General features: G+C 43.8%; 1 protein-coding gene across 4 annotated transcripts; it reads left to right on the top strand.

Annotated features, from left to right (window-relative positions):
• The first annotated feature begins 1,044 nt into the window (after positions 1 to 1,044).
• On the top strand, positions 1,045 to 19,372 carry brpf3b (bromodomain and PHD finger containing, 3b). Of its 4 annotated transcripts, none has more exons than XM_076277373.1 (13): positions 1,045 to 1,227; positions 3,911 to 5,482; positions 5,890 to 6,046; positions 7,567 to 7,698; positions 8,003 to 8,131; positions 11,406 to 11,718; positions 12,753 to 13,046; positions 13,710 to 14,315; positions 14,556 to 14,637; positions 14,816 to 14,910; positions 15,348 to 15,442; positions 17,409 to 17,563; positions 17,996 to 19,372. In XM_076277373.1, exons 2-13 carry the CDS (start codon positions 3,951 to 3,953, stop codon positions 18,177 to 18,179), a joined length of 3,774 nt encoding a protein of 1,257 aa, XP_076133488.1. In that variant the 5' UTR covers positions 1,045 to 1,227; positions 3,911 to 3,950; the 3' UTR covers positions 18,180 to 19,372. The 4 variants fall into 4 exon arrangements, with proteins under 4 accessions (XP_076133488.1, XP_076133489.1, XP_076133486.1 ...); XM_076277374.1 differs by lacking the exon at positions 1,045 to 1,227 and adding an exon at positions 1,387 to 1,695 and having other exon boundaries at positions 7,570 to 7,698; XM_076277371.1 differs by lacking the exon at positions 1,045 to 1,227 and adding an exon at positions 1,387 to 1,695.
• Positions 19,373 to 20,259: the final 887 nt, after the last annotated feature.

The raw sequence follows: 20,259 nt of genomic DNA, 5'->3' as shown, positions 1-20,259 counted from the left end.
TAGTAATAGTAGTAGTAGAAGGCAAGCAGTAGGCAGTGTACTGTACATATCTATCAAACCACCTAGATGGTGAGGGTGGCGCAAAACAAGGTCAGGGAGGCCTTCATGCATTGTAGAATGTTTTGGGGTCGGAAAAAGTTTGAGAACTCATGCACAAGGCTATTGATTTGAAGGCCCGTTGAAACTACAATAAATAGGTCCAAAAATTAGGTTTATTGTGTGTGTGACTGTTCAGTACTGTTCATATTGACATTTTAAAAGCAGACTTAAAAGTAACTCAAAAGTTACTTTCTCTAGTAACTAATTACTTTTGATATACAGTAATTGGTAACGTAATTGAATTACTTTTGAAAGAAGTAACTAGTAACTGTAACTAATTACTAATTTTCAGTAACTTGCCCAACACTACCTCTCATGCAATGAGGCTCTCTTCTCTGCAGGATGATTGAAATGGCTGAGTCTTCAAAAATATGTGGTCACATAACCAATTTCTTCTATGGTTTCCTAGAAATAGGGGGTGGCACAACTTCCCCACTGGCACCAATCACACTCTCCCCTACTTGTGTGTTTGTTGATTAAAAAATCGATTGTCCAATATTTATGTAGTTTTACCAGTTATCATGAAAAGCGCACAAAACACACTGAAGAGGTTAGACTACCTGTGGTAGACTACCAAAGTATCCTTTCAAAAGTTGGGAAACAGGCGCCAACATTTGAAATGCAAATTGCCTGGTGGGGCGAAACAAATGTGCATGCATAACAAAGACTTGGGTCGTAAATAGAGGTAGACCTATTGGACGACACTGACTGCTGCTTGACTCCCTTTGTAGCTGACTCTAGAAGAAAACATTTGTAGGCCTAATGTAACCTCCCTAGTTTTCTTCTTGAAATTGTGTTGGTTAAAACTGTTGCATACAGCCTACAGAACACCAGCATTGTACAACAACCATAGACTATATGACAATAACACAATGTTTGCGTCAGTAAAACATTAGGAGTGTGCCTTGGGTCATCCCTGTGTGTAGACTACTAAAGTCAGTATGGGAATGGTTTGGTCCCCGTCCAGTTTCTTTGGGGTCGTTAGTTCACGTTGGGTGAGCTGCGTAGGTTCATGTTACTAATGGAAATGTATGGCGAGTTGTGAGCTGCACGAACTTAATGTGCCACTAGACGAACGGCATTGTGGAGAGTCAGCATAAGATATGCAGCAACCCGTGTGTGACACAGGTATGCCTTGATAATTTTACCTGTTTTGTTCCAAAATTTTAACAAGATCACCTCGCCTGCACAGCTGTTAACGTTACCCGAGAGGTTGCTTTTCTCTTCCTAAGGGGCGTGTTCTGGCTATCTTGACTGAAAGCTCTCTATCCGTAGCCATAGCTAGCTTGCTAAGGTAGTAACTTACATTTGAGTTAGCAAGTAGCATCAATTTCACGCTCAGTAACCACGACAGTTATACAGTTTAACAGCTGTCAAAATAAACATCTAGGGATTCATGTTTCCACAGAAAACGTTTGGTCGAATGCATAATGGATGACTGAGGTACAGAGGACGTTTTATCACCAAAAATTGCCGGCTTTGTGGACCGGGCGCAGCAAGGTAGCTAGCGCAAAATTGGTTTTAGCTAGTTAGCTAGCTGTAGTTGTGCTTGCTAGGAGTTTACGCCCGGTCGCCGAACAGTGGTTGACACGCAAGGTAAGTTAAGATGGGTTTACTAACTAAGTTGTTGCTAGGTCCTAACGTTAAACGCTGTTAACAAACCCAGCTTGCGTTATAATATTATGTTTCACTGTACGATTGTCAATGTCAGGTGCAATGCAGTCTGCTAATAAGTCAAGAGCAAACATATGCCCGGCTAAATAATACGTTATCAAGTGGTGTGCTAGCTTTCTAGTGAGAAACTCGTTGTGGTTTGTGCCTGTCGCTAGCTGTAACTTCGCTACACTAGCTAACTCTTCAGTTAACATACCACTAAAGTAGGTAGGTGTTCGTGTCATTTGTTGTTGGACCTGTCCTTCGTTTGTACGTCGTTACAGAATTTAACGACGGCTTTAGTGGTAGATTAGGATGGCCTGTAATGTAATTGCTTGCTCAAGAGGAACTCGTGAATGTTGTGGAAATTTGTTAAGTACATGTAAACGATAAAAATGGCTGACACTTCGTTCTAGAATTGAGGGCGCGCAACCTAAACTGCTCCAGAGGCAACACTTGTCTTTACTGTGATTGGTCAAAGTCTGGCTCCATGCTTATATGCAGAATGATGATTGGTTATCTATGGAGTCAGTTGGTAAAGTCAGAGCCCGTCTGGTAAAGTTCTACTGAAATTGGATGTCTAGTTTCAGAGAAATGTGAACAGTAATTATTAACAGTTATGTAACTGGAAGAGTCATTTAAATAGCGACACCGATTTGTGGTTTAACATCGTGCTCTATGGAAGGAGTTGTATTGACTAATCTTCGATTATTTTATTGAATTCAAAGTAGGTCTAGCGTTCCTACCCCCACTGACCTGGCTAACAGGCTAATGTTAGCCCCGCCTCCAAGAATAGCAAAAATAAAAACACAATTTGAGTTTCGCCTTGATCCGAAAAGTGAACTTCAAATCGGGGAGCAAATTAAAGTGCCAGTCCTGTGGGCAATATATATTAGACAGTAGTTCTATGTGTTGATACATGTTTTACTACTGCGTTTTTGACGTTGGCTATACAGAAAAGTAGGCGCCGAATGGTTGATTGTATGCAGATACGCCGCTGTTAGCTAGCTAAAAGGGGAAAGCTATCCACCGTTTTGAAAATAATCAGCTAGTTTGCTATCGAGAACAACGTTGATTTACAGCTAATTTGGATGAAATCGGTGAGTATATTATTTGCCTATGCCACTCCTTAAAACTACAGCAGATTGTTCTGCACGTTTAACAAGAGAATAATACTGATTGGATTGGTAAACGAGTGTAGGTAGCTGTGCTAGTTGGTTAGCTAGCTTTTCAGCACATTCATCATATAAAAGGTTGCATTCCCAACTAACTTGAGCTAAGTCTGCTAGCTAAAACTTTTACGAGTCGTTGTATATCCGATTTATGCTAACATAATTGTGCTTTTCTTGAAATTACACGGTAATGGTACCAGAAGTTGGATTCAGTTGAACGTTTGATGGCAGACAGACAAAGTTGGCATAGAAGACGCGCATCAATCAAACGTTGGTCAAGTGATGGCTATCTAGTTAGGTAACAAGTTACATTTAGCAGCTGCGAACTGTAAAATGTAGTCTCGAAAGTGTGAATACTGAAATGTCATATTAGACGTTAATGTTTTCGACGTGGGTCTTTAAGAACAGGTTTAGAATAGATGTATAGTCTTTTCGAGACTATAAAGTGGAATATTTGCAGATACCCGGCTGATCCGTGACCGCTTCCGCTTCTTAAAACGAGCGCGCCATAAATTTAAAGGAACAGACTTCTTATTTGTCCGTGATTTAGTGAACACACGTGGGACTGTGAATCCACAACATAAAACCAATGAGGGATCTTAGTGTCAAGTCAATTTAGCATCCGATTTAGCGATGTAGGCCATGTGTATTTTTCAAAAACATAGAAGTACCGAGTGTCTTATGTTAGGCTTTTTCTTAGCCATTTACTTAGGAACTTTCCTTACAAAGTGATCAGATATTGTGCCCACAAATGAATAGTTATTTGGCACAGAGTAATGGAATTTGTGTTTTTACATTATTAAGTGATATTATGTTGCTTCTAAACGGTAAAAAAAAATGTCAAAATATTGTACACATTTAACACAGTCTCCGCTTATTTCCTTCTTTGAAGTTTGGGGTTTGTGTGTGATAGGAATGCTATTGTCACTTAAGGACTGAATACTTTTTCAGCATGTAGTGAATTACATGTTGTACCTTTTGTGCAGGTGTTGGTAGAGGCACAGACAGGTGTGTGGTCAGGGGCCCATGAGAAGGCCACGCAGGAGGGGAAACCCAGCCGGGGGTTTGGGAGGCAGGCAGCGGGCAGATGCAGCTGTCCGGGGGGCAGGACCGGGGGCCCGAGGGGCCAGTCAGCAACGTCCGTCATCCCCCTACAGCAACATTAAGGTGTCTCCAGCTCGGGAGACGCTGACCTATGCCCAATCGCAGAAGATGGTGGAGGTGGACCTAGATGGACGCCTTCACCGCATTAACATCTGTGACCCACTGCCGGTCATCACCGAGGACGAGATGACAGCCCAGGATATCGCAGAGTGCAACAGCAACAAGGAGAACAGTGAGCAGCCTGCCCCGGTCGCCGTGGCGACTCCCGGACGCAAACCAACAGGAAACAAAGGCCGCAGGAAAGACAGTAAGCACTCACTCTCATCCTCCGCTGCGTCCCAGAACAACAGCACTCATGCTCAGTCACACACGCAGCCCCACGGCCTCAGCCAGCTCCCTGAACCCACTTTCCGTGAAATGGACACCTTCTCCCCTGTCGAGGCCACCCCGCTGCCCACCGCCTACTACCGCTACATCGAGAAGTCGGTGGAGGAGCTGGAAGCCGACGCAGAGTACGACATGGATGATGAGGACATGGCATGGTTGGAGATGGTGAACGACAAACGCTCCTCGGACAACCAGACGGCGGTGTCGCCGGACATCTTCGAGCTGCTGATGGACCGGCTGGAGAAGGAGTCCTTCCTGGAGTCACGAAGCCAGGCATCGGCACAGAGCACCATTGACGAGGACGCCTTCTGCTGCGTGTGCCTGGACGACGAGTGCCTCAACAGCAACGTGATCCTCTTCTGCGACATCTGCAACCTGGCCGTGCACCAGGAGTGCTACGGCGTGCCCTACATCCCCGAGGGCCAGTGGCTGTGCCGCTGCTGCCTGCAGTCTCCTGCGCGTCCCATCGACTGCGTGCTCTGCCCCAACCGCGGCGGCGCCTTCAAGCAGACCAGCGACGGGCGCTGGGCACACGTGGTCTGCGCCATCTGGATCCCCGAGGTGTGCTTCGCCAACACGGTCTTCCTGGAGCCCGTGGAGGGCGTGGACAACATCCCGCCGGCGCGCTGGAAGCTCACCTGCTACCTGTGCAAGCAGAAAGGGCGCGGTGCCTCCATCCAGTGCCACAAGGCCAACTGCTACACAGCGTTCCACGTGACGTGTGCGCAGCGCGCCGGCCTCTTCATGAAGATCGACCCGGTGCGCGAGACCACTGTCAACGGCACCACCTTCTCCGTCAAAAAGACGGCGTTCTGCGACGCGCACTCGCCGCCAGCGCACGACAGACAGGCGTCAGACGACGAGGAGTCAGGGAGGGTGCTGGGGAACCGGGCGAAGCGTGGGTGCAGCGCCTACACGCAGGCCCCGCACCTGAAGAAGCAGAAGAAGGGCGGGAAGAAGGAGTCCAAACAGCAGCAGGAGAAGAAGAAAGGGAAGAAGAACCAGGAGGTGGCAGCCAAGAAAGTAGTCACGCCTCTGGTCACCGTGTCCCAGATTCCCAGCCACAGGTCAGCTGCCATAATATGTCTCTTTATTGAAAGAGTAAAGTATAACTGCAATAATGCATCATATTCATTTTCTAGACACTTGTTATTACATGATTATAGTGCAGTTTTAGACTTCACTGAGTGACTGACATATAGCCTGGCAAGAAAAGAATACAAAAATGAGAAATTTGCAAGCACCATTGGTGGACAAAAGAAAATAGAACACACTCATGCTTTTATTGGACTGTCTTAAGTCCAATTACCATGCACTGTGGTGCATGAAAATGAGTGCCCCCTAGCATGATGAATGTTTGGTATTTGGTTTGCGTGCCTGTTAAATGTGTGTTTAATGCATTCCTTCATTTAATTAGGCATAACACGTACTGTTTTTTTTTTTTTATTATTGACGTCCCTGAAATTTGTCACAGGTTGAACAAAGTATGTAAAGGAATCATCATCCAGAGAAAGAACCAGTTCCTACAGAGACTTCACAACTATTGGTTACTGAAACGTCAGTCACGCAATGGGGTGCCTTTGATTCGTCGACTGCATTCTAATCTTCAGTCTCAGAGAAATGCAGAACAGGTCAGTTGGTTGTTGGTAGTGTGTACTGAAATATTCTGTTAGTGATGGACCATACAGTCCAAGACAAAGTTATATTCAGGTATGTCGCTAAAGTGTTAAAGAATGTAGCATATTTTTATCAACACGTTGGATAACTAATGAACAGAATCTAGGACTGAAACGATTACTTGAGTAACTCGAATAATTTGATTTAATTTAATTTGAGGCAGATTCTCTGCCTCGAGGCTTCGTCTAATTCCTATCACTTGTAATGTGGCCTGCTGAGCTCAGGGATTATTGTTTCACATGTACTGTTATTGCTGACGCGCACACCACTTTCAGAATTAAGTTGGTGCAATGATGGTGCAAGGAGAGCCAAAAAAACGTCCGTAAAAGGCAGAGAATGTTCAAAGTTTTGGGATCATTTTAAACTTAGAAAAAAAGACAAGGTGCAATGTGTCTACTGCAAAGCAGAACTGGCGTACCACAACAGCACAATGATTCAGTATCTGATCCCGTGGTTAACACCAGCTCGCCAAGAATAGCCACAAGGCAACGTAAACATTGATGTTAGCTGATTTAATAGTTAGACTAGTTAGAACATACAGTATTTGTAGCGGCTGTAGCCTAATGTTGTGAGTCGATATGATAAGTTGTGATAACTTTAAGTAGTAAACTAATTCATGTAAAATTGCTAGTGAGCAATACACCAAAAAACTCATCACACAGACTCATGTCGTCTTTCTTTTGCACAAGCACACACACACACACACACACACACACACTCACACACACACACAGTGTGTAACTGCAGTTTTTTTTTTCGTAAGGGAAGTTAATGGTTAAAGGTGCCATGTGTAAGAATTGAGGTAAAAATATCCAAAAAATGAGCTACACGCATCAAAAGAATGAGAGGAAATAAGGGCGATGATGTCGTTAAAAAAATGTACAAGGTATAGTGCTGAAGAGATATCAACCTGAATTAGCATGCTAAATTACTAGCCACAGCCCGACAAGTGTCATAATACCAGTTTCGGCCATGGGAGGCAGTATGCGGGTAACATAACCGCCAGCCAAACTGCAATACACGTGTCTCGGTTGTTACTCTAGGGTAGACAAACTCACTTTCTGGAGGTATACTGCCCCATCTTTTATGGAATGTGGAGTATGAATTGATTTTTTGGCACCTTTAATGGTAAATGCTGCAAATGCACAAATCTACATAAAACAGATATATTAATTTACTTTGAAGTGACTAAGGCTAGTTTACAGCATGACATTTGTTGTGCATGTTAATAAATTGCACTTAATAATGCAAAGTTAATTTTATCCGATTAATCAATGAAATAATCACTAGAATACTCGATTAAAGAAAGAATCGATAGCTGCAGCCCTAATAGAATCCTTGTTTGTTTTCCCCCTTGTTTCAGAGTATGAGCAATATCATAAACATGTTTGCCCATGTTTAGTTTGTAAGACCATGAAGACCCAGTTCATGTATGTGATCTGTATAAATGAGTGTGCTTGTACATGTATTCCAGAAGGAGCCAGATGAGAAGGTGAGCGCTGTGCTGGAGGAGAGGAAATACTGGCAGAAACTGAGGCACGACCTGGAGAGAGCCAGACTGTTGGTGGAGCTCATCCGCAAGAGGGAGAAGCTAAAGAGGGAACAGGTACCACATTCGCACGCACACACACACACACACACACACACACACACTGAAGAAACCTGGGAAACTGTACCACCAACAATATTGCATGCATGCAACTATCAGCCTAAAAAGTGTGGCAGCTGAAAGGTTGAGTGGCCAAAATATGCGGTGATAATAATGATCATGGAAAATACTAGAAATTAGAATATATCTATATTTTTTGCTGAGGGTAATGTCCCACTCACACCCTCCCACAGGACTTGTCAAGAACACTCATACCCTCAAGTTTGTTGGTTTGACCTTTCCATGACCTCTCAACCCTCAGGTGAAGGTGCACCAGGCTGCCATGGAGATGCAGCTGACCCCCTCTCTGGTGCTGCTGCGCTCGGCGCTGGAGCAGCTGGAGGAGAAGGACACGGGACACATCTTTGCCGAGCCCGTCAGCCTCAAGGAGGTCAGTGGGGCCGCCAGCCCGCCGCTGCTGTTTGTTTATGGGCCTTGTCTGTCTGTCTGTTTGTTGCGTTTTGCACATTTGCATATTGTCTTATTTTATCTTATTTATTTATGTATTTTTATTTTGTATTTATCCTTTGTTTAACCAGGGTAGACACGTTGAGACAGATCTCTTTTCCAACTGAGCCCTGGCCAAGAAAGGCAGCATCTTAGTTAGAGGGGATAAACATACAACATTAAACACTATACAAATACACAGCACAAATAGGATGCAAACTGAATAAGGAAAATGTATTGCATTTGTGCAGTGAGGTGAAGATACTATCGTAACGCCTCCAATTACCACCACTTTCGTTCGAAACTTCTAAAACAATTATGTTTTTTAATGCTTAAAAATAACATTTGATAAATGAACCTTACATTTTTCAGTAGCCATAGGTGTGTAGATTTGAACCAAATCTGGTTTGGTTCTTACTGGGGCTTTTACTGCCTGAAATATCCGATTTTGTTTACTACGCTCAGAGGTTAGTCCTGGCCTGGTGGGTCGCCTATTTACGCCATTTCAATGGCACATGAACGGTTAGACCGTGAATTCTCGTCATGAAATTAAAATGCCACTGGAGCTCCTAGCGGATTTGTACACGCAGCCTTACAACACTGTTTACAGCTCTTCGAGTCACGGTAAAATGTAATTTTTGGTACATACACAAGGATTAAAGTTCTCCGTCGTAGGACGGATTTCCGTCAATTTGATTTTAGAAATGTCATATTTGAGATCGATGCAGATCCGATGAGAAAAAAAATAGGAGGGGGGGGGGGGGGAACTATCACTTTTGCTTTTCTTTTTTTAAGGCAACTACAAATACTAGGTAAATGTTTAAAGACCTAATAGTGTTCTTGAGAACTTTCTGTGTCTCAATCAGTGACCGCTCAAGAAGATAGCCTACGTCAGCCATGAGTTTCGCTTTGTTTTGTAGCTACATGCTCGTCTCGGGCGTTTGCTTAAAAAAAGGACTATAACGGAGGAGGACTATAACGGTCTAAAAGTTGGATTATAGTAACACAATCGAGACAGCTGATGAGGTTGGCCAATCCGTTTAACTTTTTTGGATATGATATTGTGAGCTCTGTGCGAATTCGGAGAAGAAGCGTAGGCTGGGTTCTTTCCGTGCATCAATGTAGACAATTACTATCGCGAACTCTTGTCAGGGGAGGGCATTCATTGTTTGTGACGCACAGACAGCCTTGTAGCCTATTTTGCTTAGGCCTCACTTTTAACGACAGTAGGTTGTGAGTGTATGTTGACAAAAAATAACCATACAATTAAAATAGTCAACTTAAAACTTTGCTATAAAATATTATTAATAGCACAAAACCATAACCAGTAGGCCTACCAGAACCTCGCATATTAGCGTCATGTGTGTGTGTGTGTGCGTCTATTTGGCAAGGCCACTAGCTGTCATGGATGCGTTGTTGCTAAAGGAAGGCAAGTGTCAAAAGTTAAAAAAATAAATGGAGATGGCGGCTGTTGGAAACGGGGGAGAACTAACAAGCCATAGTGTAAAGAAATTAAAGTGCCAGGGGTTTGCTTTTGCGCGGTTCGCTGCAAGAAAATTGTTTATGGATGCAATAGGAAAACGTTTTAACACGCCACCAATCAGAAGACCGCCATAAGGTTAACGTTCGTGCACTTTAGGACATCTTACCTGGTGCAACTAGCCACCACGACAGAGGTAGGCTACGTTTATCTATGGCTGACCGTTTTTACGTTTAGAAAGTAGGCTACGCATGTTCTTTCATAGCGCAACACGACCTGTCCCTCACCATATCGCAACCTCTTGTCAACCTTATACAATCTGTTGCTGAAGACAAAAGCGCCGTCTCCAGATTGTCGTTATCAAATGCGCAGACCTCCTGCATGAGCACACACAGTATTGCTGCTCATTGGAAAACTGAGTTGTCTGTAAAACTAAAAATTACCATGTTTTCATTAAATGCAGATGAGGCAACAAATGGAAATATGAACAATATCTAGAATGTTCTGATTCGTTACTTTGATGAGGAAATGGGAAGTCTTGCAAACTTGATTTTATAGATTTGACTTGGTGTTGAATTGCATATTAACAAGAAAAAAATCTCCTCTTTAAACACTTTTGGCCTGAAGTAATTAAATAAGAGTGTAAGTTGAAGCCTTTCTACAATATTGCTGCAGTAGAAAAGAACAGCAATGGCTAATCAGCAATGGTCAGGGATGGTACTAAAATATATTTTTGTTCATCAGGAAAACTCAATCTCAATCAAGAACACTCTCAATTCGCCTTATTCACATGGCGGCCATTGGCGGCTAAAACGAGGCTACAGGGTACACAAACCATAGGATTGTTATGTTCTATGCATTCACCTGTAGGTGGCATTAATTATATAAGTGTACCCTGTAGCTTCTTTTTGGTTTAAACAATGGCCGCCATGTGAATAAGGCGAATACTCCCTTTACTTTGCTGTTTGCATCTTTTTGTACATTAAAAACCAATAGGTCGTGACCGCAAAAGGGGTGCTATCTCTATAGGTAGATATGAACAACGTATGACTTATGGCCTGAAAAAAGTTCAGTCAAACGATTTTTTTTCACTTTAATCCCTGCATACAGTAGCTAATTTAGATTCACCTATGGTGTGGGTGCTTGCGTTTCTTTAGGAATCCGCCGTCTTGGTTTGTATAGAAATGGATATTAAGTGACACATACACATAAGACGGCGGAAATATGGAACCGGTGGTAATAGGGGGAGTTCCGATACTAGATAACTACTGGGATGATTGTCTGAACAGCTTGCCCTTTTTGCTCAGGGCTATGCTACGATGCAAGATTACTGGCGTTTCCTGTTAACTTCAGGAGTAACCGCAGTCAAAAGATCTCAAAAGAACACAGCACTTTTGAAACAATACATGCTTTTGTTGCATTCTTTTAGAGGTCAGCCGCTTCCCCAAGGTCATCGGGGAAGCCAGTAGCCTCGCTTCATAGCACAGCCCTCAGCTCTGTCTGAAGGGTGTTGAAATGTTGTCATTAAACACTAGCTGGCTGTAATCAATGTTTATTAGTCTGATGGAGTTGCTGCCACACTGATATTTACAATGCGTTATTGGTTTTGCTATGATGGTAAATAATATATTGTTGGTTATAATTTCTTATCAAGACTAACTGTAGTCAGCATTTGTATTAGCTCTTAAAAATTGCCCATGTTCTAGGAAAATGTACCTTTTTTATAATTTTGTCTCAGGTCCCTGACTACCTGGAGTTTATCTCTCATCCAATGGACTTCTCCACCATGCACTCCAAGTTGGAGGCCCACAAATACCACACCATTGCTGACATGGAGGTGGACTTCAACCTGATGATCTCCAACTGCCTCACATACAACAACAAGGACACCTTCTTCCACCGGGCCGCAGTGCGCCTGCGAGACCTAGGGGGCGCCATTCTGCGGCAGGCTCAGAGACAGGCACAGAACGCGGGCTTGGACCCCGCCACGGGCATGCACCTGCAGGAGTCTCCGCAGAAGACAGACTACTACCGCTGCACCTGGGAGGACGGTGAGTGGCCCCCTCACACCTCACACTCACACTCTCTCTCACACACACACACACACAACAGAGGTGGAACAGTTCTCAGTAAAGTGAGCTGTTTCAGCAGCAAAATGTGCCGTTTCGGTGGAAAGGTGTGAAATTTCTGTGAGAAAATGCTGACATTGGGGGAGTACTGTGAAATCCAAATGCCAGAGCTACAAAATTCTCTGACGGTGGGAATGGGGTGTAGAGTTACCTTACAGTCAATTCCATGGGAGCATGAACTCGAATCAAAATTATCAATTAATCGTCAAGTTAGGACTTCAGCGACTATGAAAACAACATCATTGAAATATAGAAATTATTTTGTGGCATTGTGTTTTGCAACAGTGCTCTCGTTTTGTCTTGAATTGTAAATCCAGCGCACCCCTTAGCTTTACAGTGGTAACTGTTGTATACATGATCTTGTATTTGTTTGAAATATCTTGAAAAATCTTTTTAATACACTGTTAATTTTTTAAGGTTAAGAAATTGATGATGTTTCCAAAATCCCTGAGTAATCGTGTTTAAAAAAATCATGCTCCACTCATGTTTTGAGTGTCAAAGGTCTTCTGTGTGGTCCAGAGGTCTCTGTGCTGTGTCCAGTCCCTTATATGCACATTTGTACTCAAGCTGTAACACTGTGTTGATTGAAATAGATGAATACATTGATAATACTGATTTTTCTACTCTGATAGTCCAAGATGTGTGATCTTGCCTACATAACCTACCATTTTAATCCCCAGACATCACTGATTAGAGTCAGGTTCTGGCTGAAACCCTTTGCAAAGACAGTGGACAGTTGAATACTAGACAGCTGGTCTGTATTTGTTTTAGTTTTTTCTGTTCCTTTATTGGTGTGCACAGTGGCCAAATTGTATGCCATGACTATGCCATGAGTATGCCATGACTATGCCATGACTATGCCATGAGTATGCCAAGTTGTATGCCAATGTATGCCTGAAGGGTTTGTATCTGTTCTGTGTGGTCATTGGTGTGTTGTGCTGTCCTGCCCTCTGCAGTGGACTCTCTGCTGGAGCCGGAGAACCGTGTGCACATGTCGGCCGAGGAGCAGCTGCGCGAGCTCCTGGACAAGCTGGACATGGTGACGTCCATGCGCACGAGTGGCGCGCGTACACGCCGCGTCCGCCTGCTGCGCCGCGAGATCCACAACGTGCGCTTTCGCCAGGGCCAGCCCTCCACACGCCACACAATTAACGGGGAAATCAAAGAGGAGGACGAGGACGACAATGAGCTGGACGAGGAGGAGGAGAGGGAGAATAAGGGGGACCACACACTGTCTGGATCAGATAAAGGTGAGAGCTTTGATGCTTCCCCCCCTAGCCGTGGCCTACTGGTTTGGGCTTCGGACTTGTAACCGGAGGGTTGCCGGTTCGAACCCCGACCAGTATGAAAGGCTGAAGTGCCCTTGAGCAAGGCACCTAACCCCTCACTGCTCCCCGAGCGCCGCTGTAGCAGGCAGCTTACTGCGTCAGGATTAGTGTGTGCTTCACCTCACTGTGTGTTCACTGTGTGCTGAGTGTGTTTTACTAATTCACGGATTGGGATAAATGCAGTTTCCCTCACAGGATCAAAAGAGTATATATAATTATACCCATTTTGATTTGGATGGAAATTCAGAAAAAAAACAAGCCTCTCAGTGAAGGAACTATTTATGACTAATAAACAGACATTTCATGCAATTTAGTCTTTGGAAGACTTAATATGGTTTGAATGTACAGGATACCGTAACCTCAAAGTGAAGGGTTCTATTTCATTTGCTGTGTGATATAATGGTTGTGTTCAAATATTTTGACAATGTTGAGATGAAAGTGAGTAATTGAAAGTGGAAAGGTGTTTGACATCTTGCTATGGTTGCAGATATTGCAGAATAATATTATTCTGTGCTAGTGTGTAGTATATGGAGTATAGAAAAATAGAATTTGATTTCAAGCTTCCTCCATTTTTACCTTAATCAGAGGATTCCAAGTGCACTCCCCCTCCAACCCTGGAGCCCTCAGGATTGGCCCATCCCCCTCCACGGGATGACGCCCCGCAGGACCCGCCCACCCTGCGGCCGATGACGACAGAGCCCAGGACCCTAAGCCGTCCGAACAAACGCCTGAAGCTGAACAGCGAGAGCTCAGACACGCCAGTGACGCCCCCGGCGATCACTAAGAACTGCACCAAAGAGGAGGAGTCTCTCAAGACGCCACCCCAGACACCGGACAAAGGTCCTGGGTTGGTCAACGGGGTCTCTTCCCCCGAAACACCCACGCCCCCCCGGGTCACGGTTGGGGTGGGCCGCCGGACTTCTGTCCTTTTCAAAAAGGCCAAAAACGGAGCCAAGCTGCAGAAGGAGAAAGAGAAAGACAATCAGCTGCAAAACGGAGGTACAGACTCAGTCAGCCCCTCAAACTGCCTTCAGACCCCCCCACCTCTGACTTCAGTGCCCACGACCCCAACCAAACCCCCCCCTGCCCCCACCCCTCCCTCACCCCCGCCTCCCAAGCGGCGGCCTCGGAGTCGAGGCAGCAGCCCAGAAAGCCACCGAGACGCATCACCTCAACGCACGCCAGAGGCAGGTCAGTGGTTCTGACACACACACACACACACACACACACTACCTTCATTGTGTCTCTCACTTTCCCTGTCACTTGTTTTCATTTGCTTTGTCTACTTTGTGGAGAGCATATATAAACATCCTCTGATTTGTCACCCACTTGCTGTAATGCCTATGAACCCCAGTGGTGGACTAGTAGATTTGCATTTGTATGTCTTGAAAGTATAGAAGTGTACATTAACCTCAACAAGATCCTCCTCAGGTCTCACAAATGGTTTCAAAAAGCACAAAGATGGCGGCTCAGACTCTGAATCCAGCTCGTCTCCAACGATACCCAGGGAAATGTAAGCACCTTCCATCTTACACAGATAAAGACAGGATCAGCAATGGTGCTTTTTCTTGTTTCTCTGTTTCATTCCTGCTATGTTTCTGAGTTGGTTACAGAGAGCATAGCTGTATATTTCGATATGAGAGGGCGTAGTTGATTTGGTTCTCCATTAAAGTTTTTTTCTACATCCGTAGTGCATCACCACCTAAGAAGAGCCGAGGGAAGCCGGCCCTGTCCAAAGTGCCCTTCCTGGACACAGTGAACGGAGACGCGGACTACACTGGAGCAGGTTAGAGCAAGTCCTCCCAGAAGACTCAACTAATTTCAAAACATTTACTAACACACTTTATTTTCCATTTGTGTTTATCAATTCAGTAGTTAGAACGCAATCTTTTGTTTATCCGTGAGGTGTTAAAGGAACACACCATTTTTGGGGGAAATTATTTGCCATCTACCTCAGAGTTAAATAAGAAGATGCATATACCATTCTCTTCTCTTTGCGTGCAATAACCCAGTTTGACAGTGTTAGCCTAGCTTAGCATAATTCACTGGAAGTGGGTTATTCCAGTTAGCCTATAGCTAACCTATAGCTGAAAGGGAGCTGTAGTCTAAATGGTGTAACTCACTTCCAGGGATGTGTACATGGGCACATACTCAAGTAGACACTCGGGACATGTTCTCATCCTGTTAACCTTGGAACACTGATTTGCTGTTTGGCCTTTCCAGGTGGTGATGTGCTTTCCTGTGAAAACAGTGGCGAGTTAGAGCCTCTAGATCTGGTGTGGGCGAAGTGTCGAGGCTATCCCTCTTATCCTGCACTGGTGAGAGCCCTGAAACTCGTTTGCCTCACGCGTCACAGTACAATTGGGTATCGGTATCCTGTACATCCAAACCATATTAAGTCTTCCAAAGACTAAATTTCATGAAATGTCTGTTTATTAGTCATAAATAGTTCCTTCCCATAAATAGTGATTTCCATCCTAATCAAAATGGGGTATATAAGTATATATAATCTTTTGATCCTGTGAGGGAAATTTGGTCTCTGCATTTATCCCAATCCGTGAATTAGTGAAACACACTCAGCACACAGTGAACACACAGTGATTCACATTCACAGATTGGGATAAATGTAGAGACATCACCACACACTAATCCCGGCGCAGTGAGCTGCCTGCAACAACAGCGGCGCTCGGGGAGCAGTGAGGGGTTAGGTGCCTTGCTCACGGACACTTCAGCTGTGCCTACTGGTCGGAGTTCGAACCGGCAACCCTCCGGTTACTATGGGAGGCCAAACAATTCAAAAGCTTAAGCAAAAAAGGACACCACCCATCCAGCTGGACGGAGCTAGCGACCCAATTGGGCAGCGCGGCGCTATCCGTTCGAATTAAGTTTATGCAAAACAGGACACCACCCATCCAGCTGAACATAGCAAGAGATCCAACTGGGTGGCGCGGCGCTATCCATATTGGAACGTTTGACCATAGCGAGAGATCCAACTGTGCGGCGCAGCGCTATCCACATTGGAACGTTTGGGCGGCGCTGCGCTATCCACATTGGAATGTTTGAACATAGCGAGAGATCCAACTGGGCGGCGCGGCGCTATCCATATTGGAACGTTTGAAATGAATGAATAAAAAAAGATTACAAATCTTTTCTAAAACGGTTACTATAAACATATAGCAAAATGTCATAAAAATAAAGTTACAATAACGACAAATTGAATGGTTTATTCATAGATAATCATTCATTGTTTCACCAAGAAATATTTCCTCTATCAGAGTGGTTGCCAAGCAACGCCTAGACTCAAGACGGGAGATTCTTTAGAAAACACAATCGTACGTACGTACCCCATAAGTGTAGAACTAGGCCTATTTAAATGATCGATATACAAAAAAATGGCCTTGCAGTGACTTGAAGAGCTGTAAACCGTTTTTGAGGCTGCGTGTACAAAACCGCTTGGAGGTCCAGTGAAATTTTTATTTTGCGACGAGAAACTGTAACACAGCTAGTTTAACGTTGTTTGAGTTTTCTCCCCAAGTAGGCTAGTTGAGTTTTCTGTAGTAGCCTAGCTAGCTAGGCTGCCTAGTTCTTCACTGGTCTGTTATTGATATTTTAGGCAGCGCGAGATGGTTATAGCGCAACTTGACTAGGCGGAGTTGTTGGACAGCGCGCGATGGTCTCTGGTTAGCGCAACTTGACTAGGCGGTGTCTATGTTGGCCAACTCGATAGCGCAGTTGTTGGACACCGCGCGATGGTCTCTGGTTATGTTAGCGTAGATTGAATAGGTGGTGTCGGCCAACTCGATAGCGCAGTTGTAACATTGGACAGCGCGCGATGGTCTTAGGTTAGCGCAGCTTGACTCAATAGCGCGAAGTGCAACTGAATGGGTGGTGTCTGTGTTGGCCAGGCTTTTGATTTGTTTGGCTCGCCATAGGTTACAAGTCCGAAGCGCTAACCAGTAGGCCATGGCTGCCTCCAACTGTCACTACTGTTTTGAAAACAAAACCTAAACAAAATCAAATAACAAACTAGCCATTCCAGTATGTCTCAATCCATTCCAGTATGTCTCAAGCCATTCCATTGTGCCTCAATCCTAACTTCAATCACCTCGATCAAGATCTATATATATTTTTATTTTTTTTATCCTTTTGTTGTTGTCGTTATTGTTTTTCCCTAATTTGCCCAACATCCCAGCAGTGCTGTCAGAAATGAATCTTTGACTCCGTCAATAAATCCTCACAGACGGCTGAATCACTGGTGAATCATGGTGAATCATGTCTCTGCAGATCATCGACCCAGACATGCCCCAGGAGGGCCTGCTGCATAACGGGGTGCCCATCCCCGTGCCCCCACTGGACGTGCTCCGCCTGGGAGAGGCCAGGCAGGAGGAGGCCGGGGAGCGGCTCTACTTGGTGCTCTTCTTTGACAACAAGAGGACCTGGTAAGACGATTGGAGGAGAAGGATGGTGTGCAGAGCTCTGTTTCTATGCTAAGATCCCTGAATTATTTAAGAGGGGGAGGTCGGTACACATTTTAAAACACATTTGGTCTGTTTTACTGATTTATTAGTAGAGAAATGGGGTTTTTGGCTTCTGCATTTTGAACCCTCCTTTGTTTACAGGTGAATGCAAACAGCATGCTGATAGCTTTTGTGTGTTACACATTTATAGATCTCTTAATATGGCTCTGTTTAATATTTGATGTTTCTGTGATCGTTTGTTACTTTCTCTATATCTTTTTATATTTCATATATTCCTTTGTCATGGAGGACCACTCCACGGAGCCTCCCACACCTCTCCCTCTCCTTTTGTGTTCGCTCTGTTTTCCCCTGGTGGTGCCACCGACCACTGACCCTCCTCCTGTGCTCTTGCAGGCAATGGCTGCCACGAGACAAGTTGATCCCCCTGGGCATGGACGACACTGGCGACAAGCTGCGCATGATGGAGGGCCGCAAGACCAGCATCCGAAAGTCCGTTCAGGTGGCCTACAACCGCGCCATGATGCACCAGAGTCGCGTGCGCGGCGACCACGGCTTTGTCGCCTCCAATTACCTCTAGACCCCCCGAGAGGAGTGCTGAGAGAAGCTGCAGAGAACCCTTAGCCATAGTTGCTGCCATCAATTCCGGCCCATAGTGTTGGAAACAACAAGAAAACAAACAAATCAAACATCGCCAACATGCCTTTAATGCTTCCCTGTTCTGTTTTGTGTCTGCAGTGAAAGAGACTGGTTGTGAAGGATTGTCCGCTTTACTGGGTATGATGGTCGGACAGTACTGTGGGGAAGGGGAATGTTTTTATGGATGATGGGGTTTTTTGTTTTATTTGACGTTTTCTTCTGCATTCATTCATGTGTTTGGGGATGGTGTTGATCACGTCTGAAGATTGGGCGGGAGCTGTTATTTTATTTGCCAGAGAGGCCCCCTTGTTTTTAAGAGTATGGACAGTAAGTCACGCAAGCATTGAAAGGATCACTGCCATTTTCTTATTGTAGCTTTTTACTTTTTGACGTTTTACAAAAACCACTTTGTATATTGTAAAGACACTCATGTATATACGTCTGTTTATACCATATGAGATCTAATTTAATTTTGCGCTCATTTTGCAAATCAATTCAATTACCTGAAGGTATGAAGAAACGTGTACATATGTGTAAAAAAATCAATTTAACTGACTTGCTACAAAGTGTATTTTAGCTTGTGTATGTCAGTTTGTGTGTGCATATGCACATCTATACATATACACTTGGTATGTGTACCTGCACCAGCACACACACACAGTCTATGGCAAAATATATATTCTCCTTTTTTTGATACACAGAAATGTAATTTATTTATGGACCGTTTTAAAAGAAAAAGAATAGAGAAATAAAAGTATATGTTGGTTGAAGATTTGAGATGAAATTGTTATTTAAGATAAACTATTGAATAGGGTTATAAAGACAAACAACCAAGGTGAGATTGTGACTGTGAGGTAGTGATGTTAAGATTTTTGAAAGAGTAATACGGTAGGGTCTCCCAATGTGTTTTTGTTTTTTTCTTTTCCACATCCTGTTCAAAGTCCCCTCTCCACCCAGAAGCACACAAACCTGTATTTATTGTAGAAAGTTCCCTGAGTTCTAGATCCTGTTTATACTATGGAGCCCCAGAGCAATTTTAAGCTTGTATAAACTGCAGATTTTACCTACTTGCCAAATAACCGGTCAAACAGTATTTTCTCATGTTGAGGGAAATAAATGTTATATTGAAAACTTTTGCTTTGTACCTGTCCTTTTTTTATGCTGAACGTCAAACTTGGTTTGGATCTTCAGTTTGGGTTTCATTTTGAGTTTGACTTTCAAGTGGAAATGGTGCTGAAATAGTCTCCTTTCATTGCTGTGTGGATCACATTCTCCAAAAGACTATTCTAAATCAGTAGACTACCACCTTACACACTCATGACTTTTACTTGCAGCAGCAGTATTCAAGTAGCCTAGTCAGAGTGCTAGAGGATCCTAAGCCAAATAACTGCTTTTCTGTAACTTAACCTTGTAGATGTAGAACAAAGACACCATGATCCCGTATGTTCTGAGTCTACTGATAAAATGGACACAGCATTCCCACTAAGTTTCATCATAGCATCTGCTCAGCACACTCTTAAAACAAATGTGTTGTGTTGTTTTCAACACATTCGTTTTATGAGTATAGGTAAATGTTACACAGAACAATCCGGAGACCATGGGAGTGTTTGACGATGTAAGTGTTTCACAGTTAAATAGACATTTTTGCAACACAACATTGAACCTCATGGGAACATCCTCGACCAGATTAACCTCTACCTCTTTGTAAATAATGAGTAATTGCATTGGATCTAGATTGTTACTGGTTAACTACAGTGAGGGTGGGTTGGTTTTCAATCAACCCAACTATGAAGTCCATATGTGTGACAGATGCAGCAGAGCATAAACAATTAAAATGAAAAATTGTTAAAAATTAAAGTTTTTATTCGAGTCACATACTCATCACAACAATAAAAAAAAACATGCCCGCTAAACTGATTTGAAAGATACTTTATAAAATACTCTAAGTATACGTTTTGACTGGAAATAGTTTTTTTTATGTACAGTACACACAAAGATTCACACAAATATTCTGGCCAGTC

The sequence above is a fragment of the Alosa pseudoharengus genome, unplaced genomic scaffold, assembly GCF_046254945.1.
Source record: "Alosa pseudoharengus isolate Yale_2024_CS ecotype anadromous, Long Island Sound unplaced genomic scaffold, YU_APseudo_1.1 YU_APseudo_1.1_scf_9, whole genome shotgun sequence".
Classification (NCBI taxonomy): domain Eukaryota; kingdom Metazoa; phylum Chordata; class Actinopteri; order Clupeiformes; family Clupeidae; genus Alosa; species Alosa pseudoharengus.
Note: the sequence above shows the minus strand (reverse complement) of the source record. Positions and strands in the feature narration are given on the sequence as shown.